General features: G+C 45.2%; 1 protein-coding gene across 2 annotated transcripts in view; it reads right to left on the bottom strand.

Moving 5' to 3' along the window:
• The window catches only part of TJAP1 (tight junction associated protein 1), a 55,002-nt gene that overhangs the window by 2,684 nt on the left and 39,318 nt on the right, over positions 1-13,000 (bottom strand). Inside the window, exons 6-10 of one of the 2 annotated variants that reach the window (XM_082252152.1) lie at positions 11,072-11,233; positions 9,451-9,517; positions 5,787-5,816; positions 5,367-5,474; positions 1,282-1,365 (exon numbers count right to left, since the gene is read on the bottom strand). In XM_082252152.1, the coding sequence (XP_082108278.1) occupies positions 1,282-1,365; positions 5,367-5,474; positions 5,787-5,816; positions 9,451-9,517; positions 11,072-11,233 (451 nt within the window). The remainder of the gene's footprint in view (positions 1-1,281; positions 1,366-5,366; positions 5,475-5,786; positions 5,817-9,450; positions 9,518-11,071; positions 11,234-13,000) is intronic. The other variant, XM_082252153.1, reaches the window with a different exon arrangement.

The raw sequence follows: 13,000 nt of genomic DNA, 5'->3' as shown, positions 1-13,000 counted from the left end.
CTAAGTACTTTATTCTGTATATGATTGTATAGCACTTTATTGTTTAAGTATATGTAGTTTAGCAGCGCTGATACCTTATTTATCTTTAAAGGAACATACCTTTGTCATCAGCAGCAGCTAATCATCCAGTTGTTACACCATATTGTTTTACTACTAAGCTTGGGTGTAGTCACATTTTTTTTTACAATTTAACCTCACCACAGTCCCCTTACTATATGTACCTGCAGACTAACCACAAACAACCCTTTTACCATATACTGCATACCCACAGCCTAACTCTACCACAATCCCCCTACCTTACCCAACTACCTTCCAACTTATCCCAACCACAATCCCCATACCATATGTACCTACAGCCTAACCACATCACAATCCCCTTACCATATACTGCATACCCACAGTCTAACTCTACCACAATCCCCTTAGCTATCTTCCAACTTAACCAAGCCACAACCCCCTTACCATATGTACCTAAAGTCTAATCCTATCACAACCCCCTTACCATATGTACCAAAAGCCTAACCCCACCATAACCCCCCTTACCATACATACCAAAACCCCCTTACCATGCATCACCAAATCCAATACCCTCACCAAATGTTCCTACAGCCTAACCATGCCTTAATCCACTTACCAAACATACCTACAACCTAATTCCACCACAACCCCCTCATCATACACATCTACTGCCTAACCTTGCAAAAATCCCCTCACCATATACTGTATACCTAGAGCCCAACCTCATCAATATCCCCTCACCATACCTACCTATCACCCAACAATACCACAATCTCCTTACCATATGTACATACAGCTTAACACCCTTACCTACCTCCCCTTGCCGCGTCCTCCCCTTACGGTATAACCCTACCATAATCCACTAATCATACCTGCCATCAACAGCCTCATCTCACCACAATCCTCTTATCATGCCTACAGCCCAACCCTACTCCTGCCCCTCTCACCATACATAACTACAGCCAAAGGCCCGTACACACTTGACGGAAATCGGACAAAATATCCTCAGATTTTTCTGTCTCTTGCTCAGCGTTCATTACCGTTTTTAGTTGCCAGTGCATAAATGTTCACTAAATTTCTCGTTCGCTTTTTTTTTTTTTTTTTTCCGAAAATGTCGGCATCGGCTGCTAAAAGTTGTGTACACACTAGCCGAAAATTGTACGATTTTACCTCGGACGGGAATTTTTCGGCAGATATTCTTCTAGTGTGTACCCCACTTAACCCAACAACCTCTTGTACAGAGTGGGTGAAGGGCGTACTTACATCTGCAAATTTGTGGTTTCTGAAATGAGATTTGTTGCACTTGAGTAGCTGAACAGCGAGGTTACAGTCTTGGCGATATCGCTCCTGAAAAAGAGGGGACACATAAGTATATAAACAGAGAAATCTCTTCACCTCAGACCACACAGGATCTGCACAACAGGAAACAAACGGTCAGAGAGACAAACAGGGATCCAAGCCAAGGCATACCTGGAAAGGGAGAAAGTAGGACAACAGGATTTTTCCGCAGTGCTGACCCAAATCCATCAATAAAGAATTTGTGAACACGGGCACAATTCTTACATACAGGCCTTTACTCCACCATGAACCTGTACTTGTGCTTGGAGAATTAGGAACACAGGCAAACATTACTAAGACTGAGCCCTGACCCTTTTAAAGCCCATCTCCATGCTTTAATTAACCATCCCATTCCCACACTCTTCAACTGACGCTACAAAGCAAAAAGTCCCTGTTAGTAACCTAAAGCCGCGGTCTTGGATAAGTTAGAGGAGGGTTAATGTTTGCCTGAAAAAGGCTTTAAAGCCTAACTCCACATTTATTGTTCCTTTAAATCAGGGGTGGGGAACCTATGGCTCAAGGGCCGTATGCGGCCCGTGAAATCATTTGGTCCGGCCCCCCAGGCTGCCGCTGAGTCTGTGTCTCTCAGCTGAGCTGTCAGAATAGAGACAATATTTGCTGTATAGTTCGGGCTCAGTCCTGAAAGTCTGAGTCAGAGGCAGAGTGATTTCAAATTCACTCCACCTGTGACCAATACAGGAAGCATTTCATCTATCTTCCTCCAGCGCAGCGCCGCTCCTGAGTCTCCCGCCAGCAGTACCAGCCTGAGCCAGCAGTACCAGCCAGCAATGCCAGTCTGAGCCAGCAGTACCAGCCAGCAATGCCAGCCTGAGCCAGCAGTACCAGCCATCATTTCCCACCAGCAGTAGCAGCCAGCATTTCCCACCAGCAGTTCTTTTCAAAACTTCCCACCACAAAGTCGATTGCGCACCAGACTGACCGGCGCAAACCTGGAAAATAGTTGGGAGTAGCAGCATCATCAATACCCGCTAACATCACACACCTCACCAAAGAGAAGCAGTTCCAGCCATCACATTAGGGGTGAATTTATTAAATGTTTGACAAAATAGAACAGGCTAGTTGATAATTTTGTACGGCCCCCGAATGATATTATAAATATCCAAATGGCCCTCGGCAGAAAAAAGGTTCCCCACCCCTGATTTAAATAGTTTGTTTGGGCCCAAAATAACTATTTACTGCACACGCTTGCTGGGTGCACTGTATGAGCTGTAGGTAGCCTCAGCTTGACCCAAACTATTTAAAGCGGTTGTATCCTCACAAAAAAAAAAACCCTGCAGGACAAAGGCATAATGAGCTAGTGTGCATCGCATACTAGCTCATTATGAAATACTTACCTTAAAATGAAGCCCCGACACGGTCGCCCGGACAGAGCTGATGGAGCTGTCATGTTCCCTCGGCGTCTCTTCCGGGTTTGGCGGCTTCGGCGCTGCGAGTGGTCGGAGCCACGATGACATCACTCCTGCGCATGCACGCCGGAATTTACTTTCCGGCAAGGAGCCGGCAAAGAGCTCCGAAGGTCCGCAGGACCTTCAAAGTGCATGCGCCGCTGGTGTCAGTAGCTGCATGCAGGGCGAATATCTCTTAAACCGTGTAGGTTTAGGAGATATTAATTTTACCCTCAGGTAAGCCTTATTATAGGCTTACCTGTAGGTAAAAGTTTAATGGCGGAATATACTACCGCTTTAAAGGGACATTAAAAGTGGAGTTAGGCTTTAAGTCTTGCTGCAAGTTCAATGCTTGACGCCCTCCTGCCTTTTATCTCATCTTTCCCTTGTTGAGTGTTTTATATACTGTATTCGTGTTTATTTGTATATCTGCTTTTTGTGTCTGTATCGATTGTCTATTTTATGTTATGAGCTTTTAACTGTCCTTTCTCTATAAAACACAAAGTTAGTGCAGAGGGTAATTTTAACAGCGATGATCACTGTAACAGCAATGTTTTGCACGGTCATAAAATGGGTTACATTCATAACAGCTGTAATGTACTATTCTGTGCTATGATGGCCTCACAGCTATCACATGGTTCAGGGTTCTGTCATTTCCACAGGTTCCATATGATAGCTGTGGGCCAATCACAGCAATAACATAAGAAACACAGCTGTTATGAATGAAATTCATTCAAAACAGCTTTATCGACAAAGCTGCCGGGTGCTGGGAGGTGCAATCAGCTGTGTCTGTGTGCCCACACATCCAGGCTGACACCCACCCAAAGCATTTAGATATTTGTATAACTCCTCCCAAGAGCCAGCCTACTGCTTGCATCAGGACTGAGGGCTCTTGAGAAGAGTACCAAGCCAGGGTGCTGTAATCATATTGGGAACAGCTTTGTACAGCACTCAGTGCACCCCTCTCACCAGCCGGTGATCTGCCTGCATTGCACAGAGGAGCACAAATTACAACAATGGGTCTAAAAGGTATGTAATGAAAATGGAAAGGATGGATTTGAAAATGTCATTAGCATGTTGATAAGTGGGGAGGAGGAACCAAAGATGGCAATGCAGTGGGGGTTTATGCCTGGAAGGACAGCCCCCTGGGCGTGTATATTCAAATTTTCCTGCCTAGACTACTCCTGATGGGAGGAACATAAACCCACTCAGCTCATGGAGATGAGGCTGCGTCTGTTGATGGACGATAGAGAAATACAAGTAGGTTAAAGTGTTACTAAACCCAGGAGCCTGCAGTCACTATATCTGCTCTCCCACAGTAGACAGAACATGTAAATGCAATAGTTTTTGCAAATATAAATTGCTAAATACCTTTTCGCATCAGCAGCATATAGCAGTCTTGTGACTTCTATCAGTGTCTGGTTAAAGCTTGTAGGAGGAGTTTTCATTCTCCCCTGTTTGTTCTATGAGGCTGCAGGACCCCTGACCCCTATGTCTGGACAGTGCCGATTGGCCCTGTGCTGATCACATACACTTTCCCCAAAAGATTTAAAAAAAAAAAAAAAAAAACCACTCTCTAGCAATACACACCAAACTGAGCATGTGCAGCTTGCCCCCAAGGCTCTATTCCAGGGATCCTCAAACTACGGCCCTCCAGCTGTTGCAGAACTACACATCCCATGAGGCATTGTAAAACTGACATTCACAGACATGACTAGGCAAGTTTGAAGACCCCTGCTCTATTTTATAAGGAGATGGGTTGGAGACAGTGGAAGAAGGGGAGGATCGGAGGATACAGGATCAAACAGCCTTTTTACACAATGCGGAGGACTAACCCCTTAGGTTCCACAGTAAGTATAACAAGCATGCTTTACTGCATATACAGACTAATTTCATTGCTGTGAGTTTAGAAAAACACTTTTAAGATTTAGCTCTAAGCTTGAGGTTAATTAGCTTTGTTACATGTTCCCTACTTTAGTCTTTCTTTACAGGTTTTGTATGTGACTTTCCTATGAGAGAAATGTAGGTAGTCGGGAAAGGTACAGGTATGGTATGCAGGGTTGGCATAGTATAGTAGGAAGGGAAAATATGGAAGGCAGGTCACGCACAGTATGTTAGAAAAGGTATGTACGCTAAATGCAGTAGGCAGGGGAGCCACAGTAAGGTAGAAAGAGTGGGTGGGGTAGGTATATAGTAGATATGGTTGGCAGGGTAGGCATGGTATGCCAAGAAGAGCAGTTACATTATGTATGGTAGGGAAGATATGGTAGGCAGGCTAGACATGGTATGGTATGAGGGGTATGTGGGGAAGATATGGTAGGAACAGTGTAGTAGGAAGGGTAGGTATGGATGGTAGGCTAGGTAGGGAAGATATGGTAGGCAGTGTAGGCACGGTATGATAGGCAGGGTAGATATAGAAGGTAGGATAGGTACTGTATGGTAGGAAGAGCAGTTGGGGGTAGTTATGGTGGGCAGGTTAGCCACAATGTGTATGGTAAAATAGGTAGGTAGGAAAGATATGGTAGGCACAGTATGGTAGCTACAAAAAGCGAGGTATGAAAAGACTGGAAGAACACTGCATCATTAAGAACACACTTTACTGACATTTAACTCTTCCAGTTTATTAATGGTAGTTTTTGCATCCAGAAGTTTATTGGTGAGTTCCACAATCTCCCAATCCAGCGTCTTGCGGTCCATCTCTGCTTTCTTTATCTGCAGATTAAACAGGAGAGATACGATCAGTGTGGATCAGAGAGACAACCAGGTGGGTACAGGACAGGGGTTAGGGGGTGCTCTTACACAGGAGAGACAGAAGTGCTCATCATACAGGAGGAGAGATACAGCTGAGGTATCAAATATTCCAGAATCCCAAAGCTGTCGGAGGGGAGGGTTTTTTTTTTTTTTTTGCGGAGGATTCAGACAAGAGGCTCATATAGTAGGCGAGGGCCCAGGTGACCCAGACAGGACAAGACAAGGAACCCAAGTGCAACCATCCCCCCTCACACTACAGCTACCAAACGCAACTGAATAGATCCAGCTTTGGCTGAACGAGGCCTGCAAAACCGACCATGTGAGGCAGAAAGAGAGAGAGAGTTAGAAGGAAATCAGATTAGTACACAGAGATTACACAGCACCTCCACAAGTATGTCAACTAAAGTGAGGGTGCCACCCAACAACCACTGTTCTGGTTAAACCATTCAACCACCAACCACCCACTCGTGGACCACCATCATCACCTGCAAATGATCAGTCCGACATCCATCATATTTCAACATGCTGAGAAATGCTACAAATGATAAGAAACTGGTGTGTTCTTTTATACTTGGGGATTTGGCATGCCCAGTGCTCCAACGACCAAAAGAATGAGGCGGCAGTGAGCCAAATCTCCAACTTCTTAGGATGGAATTTGCACCATGAAGCATCTTGGACTTGTAGGCACACTGCTATCAGCACACACAGAGGTCGGCATGTCATATATAAGCCGTCTAATGCCAGAGACAATAGAGTCCCGTCCTCCGTGTTGAAAGGCTTTTTTACTGCATCCTGGCAGCCCATAGAAGAGGAGGCAGATGCAGCGGCTGTACGGACCCAGTCGCATTTCAAAATTTGACATGCGGGCAGGAGATATCCGAATGCAGACATTGCGTTATAATCTGTGCACCCGCTCCTGCCTGCATGTTAAATTTTGACACGTGAATGTGTCGTTGCAGCTGCTGTGTCTGCTTCCACTTCCATGGGTTGCCTGCACGCAGCTTCGAGGTGGATGCAAATGAAGCAAAAAGCAGCTCAGCATGGAGGACTGGACTCAGCGCCCATCCGAATGAGCCCTTAAACATCTGCAGTGTGCACTGTGAATTTGCACAGGCTTCTATTTAACCATGCTTCCTTACACCACACCAAATATGCAGCACTGTGTAATCATGCCACTTATTGAGGCGCCACACAGTGGGCGCCCCTCCGCCTTCCTTTCTCCAGTGAGCCCCATTCTACCCTATTCATGTCTATTGGGAGTTGATTTTCCATTGGGGATTATGATGGAGTTTATCTTTAGTTGGTGGATAGGACTGGTCGGCTGAGGGAAAAGACGGACCGCCTCGCGTTAAGAACAAAGATGGAACCTTTTCATCTCCAGAAAAACAAATTTCAGGACAAATTCTAGAAAACGTGAAAAAAAACCTCAGGAAGAGGTTACAACAATTATGAAGCACGCTGTTACACAGCTGAACTTAAACCCCGTACACATGGGCCGAATGCTTGGTGACATCGGCCGGTTCAATACAAAACGGCCGACATTCGGCCTGTATGTCAGACGTGCATGCTGAAAAACCAGCAGCTGACCGGCTCCCAATCAGCACTCTCAGCCAATAAGAGCGCTGACCAGAGTGTTCTGATGTCAGAACACAACAGGTTAGCGGGGGAGATCACTGTACTAACGTTGGATCATTAGTACAGCGGCTGAGACCGGAGCCGACGGGTTTTTTGTTCAACCCACTGGGTTGAACGGAAAAAAAAAACCTCATATTGTGTACCAGGTTTTATCCTGTAGGTTCAATCTTAGTTTTTAAAATGCAGCAGGTGTCAACAGAAAATGTACAATGAAGGAAAACAAAATAAGTTTTTATCTTCTTGCTGCCAGCTGTACACATATATGTGGGCAGCACAGAGGTGGGCCTTATGCCATGCTGCCACATACATGTGAAAGGCCATATGTTTTGTGCTAGGAGCATGATTAATTGCGCACACCCATCACTGGGACCGCACTGCTACCAACAGCTCCAGGTGACAGTGAAGATCAGGAGCCAATAGGACAGGCTCCAGATCATGTGATCATATTATCAGGAGCATGCCCAAACAGTCTATGGGGTTATGATCCCCCAAAGTGTGGAAGATTCTATAAAAAGGTGGTGCATAAAAAAAAAAAGCCACCGACCAGAATTTTGGTGTGTGTTTTTTATCCATTTAAGTAGAATTCCAGCCAAAGGCTCAGTTCACATGTATGCAAATTGGATGCGTTTTGAACCGCATCCAATACACATGACGTGAACCGGCAGCCTTCTTTATGGAGTCAGTTCACATAACTGTGGGCCGGCCACGGTGCATTTTTAAAGAGTCCTGTACGTTTTTCCAGTCCGATTCAGGTGCAATTTCAAGTAACAATTCGCACCTGAATCACACCTGAACCGGTGAACCAAACTGCACCGGACTCCTTTTAAAAAAGCAGGGAAACCGTCTGTGGCCGGACAATACAGGTGCATCTCAAAAAATTAGATCAAAAAGTTAATTTCAGTATTTCAATTCAAAAAGCGAAAATCCTATTTTATATAGATGCGTTACAGAATATTATTTCAAACATTTCTTTTTTTTTTTTTAAATTTTGATGATTATGGCTTACAGCTAGTTACACCCCAAAATTCAGTATCTCAGAAAATTTGATTACATACGACCAATAGAAAAAAAAAGGATTTTTAATAAAGGAAATTTTGGCTTACTGAAAAAGTATGTCCATGTACAGTATAGTATACACTATACCAATACTTGGTCGGGGCTCCTTTTGCATGAATTACTGCATCAACGTGGCGTGGCATGGAGGCGATCAGCCTGTGACACTGCTGAGGTGTTATGGAAGCCCACTTGCTTTGATAGCGGCCTTCAGCTCATCTGCATTATTGGGTCTGGAGTTTCTCATCATCTTCTTGACAATACCTCACAGATTCTCTATGGGGTTTAGGTCAGGCGATTTTTCTGGCCAATCAAGCACAGTGATACCATGATCATTAAACCAGGTATTGGTAGTTTTAGCAGTGTGGGCGGTGCCAAGTCCTGCTAGAAAATGAAATCAGCATCTCCATGAAGCTGGTCAGCAGAGGGAAGCATGAAGTGTTCTAGAATTTCCTGCTAGAGGGCTGCGCTGACTTTGTACTTGATAAAACACAGTGGGGCCAACACCAGCAGATGACATGGCTCCCCAAATCATCACTGACTGTGGAAACTTCACACTGGACCTCATGCAACTTGGATTCTGTGCCTCTCCACTCTTCCTCCAGACTCTGAGACCTTGACTTCCAAATGAAATGCAAAATTTTCCACAGTCAGGGAGGATTTGGGGAGCCATGTCATCTGCTGGTGTTGGTCCACTGTTTTATCAAGTCCAAAGTTCCCTAGTTTTCTGATATACTGAATTTTGGGGTGTCCCTAGCTGTAAGCCATAATCATCAAAATTAAAAAAAAAAAAAGCTGGCGTAGAATAAGTGTATATATATATATACTTATTTTAACACAGGTTAGTCAGCATAGGTGTGTGTAGGGTTAGGGACATTAAGACTAGTTAGGTTGAGGCTGGGATTCTACTTTGTCATTAAACCTGAGACCAATATACTTACTAAAACTGAAGAGTGCAAAATCTGATGCAACTCTGCATAGTAGCCAATCAGCTTCCAAGTTTTATTGTCAAAGCTTAACTGAACAAGCTGAATTTAGAAGCCGATTGGCTACCATGCACAGCTCCACCAGTTTTAATAAATCTTCCCCAAAGTGTCATTGTGAACCTATTTAAACAGCCCCTAAGAACTGATCAGGTTCTACCAGTCCACAGCTCCCAATTCAGAAATACTGCTGTGTGTGTGTGGCCACCCCACAGATCTCACACACAGCACACTACTAACCTGGCTACCATATGACCGACACCTACCAGTGTGTGCAGCTTCTCCTCCAAGTCCTGATTGGTCCTCTGTGAGGCCGTGTAGCTGTTCTGTAACCTGCCAGACATAACATATCAGAGGTGGAAGAGGCGCACGTTAAAAATAGCAGCCACGCTCAAATTTATCACATCGACTTACACTCTTCTACTCAAGCCCCACCCCTTTTTTAGGGGACATAAAATCCTGAAAAATCTGACGTGTGCGTACTAGAGTAGAATAAACTGCGTCCTCCGAAAAAGATAAGGAGAAGGAAGGACACAGGATCAGGCAAGAGAAGTAGAAACATGGTACCTCTCCATTGTACATTGCTATTGTTCCTTGGCATAGTGGCAGCTGGAGTTCTTACAAGCATTCTTCTTTAACCCAATTTAAACCCGAAATCCAGCCTTACCTTGTAATCCAACACATGTGGCAAGTCTGCTCTTGCGATAACTCATTTTCTTGCAGACTTGTACCTCCGCAATTTAAAGGGATTGTAAAAATTCAAAAATTTTTTTTCTAAAATAAACATGTTATACTTACCTGCTCTGTGTATTGGTTTTGCACAGAGCAGCCCCAATCCTCCTCTTTTCAGGTTCCACCGCTGGTGCTCCTGGTTCCTGCTTTTCTCTGTATGTCCCCTCAGAAAGACGTTTGCTATGGGGGAGCTCGTGCGGGCTTGATGCCGAGCCGCACTGTGTCTACTGACATACAAAATGCAGCTCAGACCAGCCTCCTGCACTCCGGATTTGACTGACAGCAGTAGAAGCCAATGGCTCCCCACTGCTGCTGAGCCTCCTGTGAGAGGAGGGAAGAGAACAGCACTGCTGCAGACGGGCACAGCTCAGGATTGAGGACATGGAAAAGATTTTTTACCTTAACCGCTTAAAAGACCAGCCGCCGCAGATATACTGCGGCAGGCTGGCTCTCCTGCGCAAACTGCAGTACCTGTACAGCGGCTCGCGGGTCGAGCGCTCGTGTGCCAACTCTCTAGCCATGCAGCTAAGCAACGGGTGCGGTGGACACGATGGCCATCAGGAACCCAGCGATCGCTGCAGGGACTGACAGAAGGCGGTGTGCTGTTGTAAAGACGGCACACCGCTCATCTGTCACTGATTGAAATAGGGCTCCTGTGTTCCTGTTATTTCGGAACACAGGAGAGCCCTGTTTTCATCCACCAAGTCTGGCCCCCACACAGCTAGAAAACACCCCCTAGGTACACATTTAACCCTTTGATCGCCCCTGGTGTTAACCCCTTCCCTGCCAGTGTCATTATTACAGTAACAGTGCATATTTTTAGCACTGATTACTGTAGTAATGTCACTGGTTCCCCCCCAAGTGTGTCAAAAATGTCAGTTAGGGGTCTGATCTGTCCACCGCAATGTCGCAGTCCTGCTAAAAATCGCAGATCGCCGCCATTAATAGTAAAAAAAATAAAAATGGCAAACTAGATCTTACTGGTGGAGAAAAGACCAACAGAAAGGCCCAGTGATGGGGGATGGGGAGGAGAGACAAGGGAAACTATTATAGCTGTACATTATACTATGCCTATAGAGAGTATTTTCCCTTAACAGGCAAACAATTTGGACTCTGCTGTGCAAAGACATTAAAAAGGACCCCCTCTGTACTTACCGCCGAAACTTGTCCTTAAGTTTCTCCAGTTCCTCCCTGTTACGGCTTAACTCCACCTCCAAGTAATGGCGGCCAGCATCCAGTTCATGTTCCATGGCCTCCATCTTTGTTGTAGCATACGCCAAGCGTCGGCGGAGTTCATCATTCTGGAGCTGCAGGAAGCTGTGAGGAAATGGTGGAAATAAATAGATGTAAGTGACAACACTGCAGCACAAGCAAAATCACCAATATTCATAGACAACATCATGTGATATTACTGCATACACCTCAATCAATATAGTCATGTGATATTACTGCATACACCTCAATCAATATAGTCATGTGATATTACCGCAGGCACAATAGGGGGAATTTACTAAAGTTGTGCATTGTAACCAATCATTTCCAACCTCAGCTTGCTTAGTTAAAATTACTGTAAAGTCTCTTTTTTTTTTTTTAATAAAATAACAAACATGTTATACTTACCTGCTCTGTGCCATCATTTTGCACAGGGCAGCCCAGAATCTCCACTTCTGGGGTCTCCCAGTGGCACTCCTGGCTTCTCTTCTCTGTGTGACACCATAACAAGCAGTTTGCTATGGAGGCACACGTGCGTGCTTTCTCCCAAACTGTGTGAGTCTCTATTGAGACGTGCTAGATAGACACACACACAGCAGGGCTAACCCCCCCCCCCGGTCCCTCTTTGCAGCATTCAATTGACAGCAGCAGGAGCCAACGGCCTGAGTTCCAGGGAAAAGAGAGGAAGAGAGGGGAGAGAAGACTGCAGCTGGGCACAGTGCTGGATCCCATTACGGGTCCAGGTAAGTGTTTTGAGATTGGGGAAAGAAATAGTGGGTTGTTTTTTTTTTTACCCTAATGCAGAGAATATATTAAAGCGGAGTTCCACCCAAAAGTGGAACTTCCGTTCATATGCTACCCCCATCCCACCCCCCCGGTTTCTCTTTGCGGCATTCAATTGACAACAGCAGGAGCCAATGGCCTGAGTTCCAGTGAGAAGAGGCAGAGAGGGGAAAGAAGACTGCAGCTGGGCACAATGCTGGATCCCATTACGGGTCCAGGTAAGTGTTTTGAGATTGGGGAGAGAAATAGTGGGTTGTTTTTTACGCTAATGCAGAGAATACATTAAAGCGGAGTTCCACCCAAAAGTGGAACTTCCGCTCATTTGCTTCCCCCCCTCTCCGGTGCCACATTTGGCACCTTTCAGGGGGGAACCGGTACCTGTTTTTGACAGATACCCTTCCCCACTTCCGGGAGACGGCGCCACGCCGCCGTCCCTCGGAAGTTTGGCCCCCTTCTCCTTCCCCTGCCGCCAAGCCAATCTGCATGTGCAGAAGGGACCCGCCCGTGAAGCCGCAAGGCTTCACTGCTGGGTTCCCTGACCGGCAATGGCGGCGGCAGCACCCGACAGCCAATGACTGCGGTGCCAACATCACTGAACTCCAGGAGAGGGAAGTGTCCTAATATTAAAAGTCAGTAGCTACAGTATGGGGGGAAGGGGGAACTCCGCTTAAAGGTAAAATAAAACACCCATCCTTTAGAACCACTTTAAGCTTTAAAATGAAAGTCAGGTTTTAGATTTTTCTTTTTTACCTACCTATTCGAACTGGTTAATAAGGTTTTACAGACATTATATTGCTAAAATGTCAGTTTATTTCTTGAACTATCTTGAATCTTATGTTTAATGTAGGGGATTTTATTCACCCCCACAATGATTATCCTGTTATTTTATGTAATAGTAATATGATGCTGTAATTGCATTGGTCTATGTCTGAATTTTTAAGTAAAACGCAGTTAAAAAAAAAAATTAAAGTCAGAAGCTGATTGGTTGCCATGCACAGCTGCTCCATTCTTTTGTACATCATTTATTACACACCATGTGATATTACTGCAGGCACCCTAGGGAACACTGTCAAGAATTCACTGCAGCAA

This window comes from Pelophylax lessonae (assembly GCF_965119305.1).
Source record: "Pelophylax lessonae genome assembly, chromosome: 3".
In the NCBI taxonomy this organism is placed as follows: Eukaryota; Metazoa; Chordata; class Amphibia; order Anura; family Ranidae; genus Pelophylax; species Pelophylax lessonae.
This window is presented reverse-complemented; position numbering and strand designations above follow the sequence as displayed.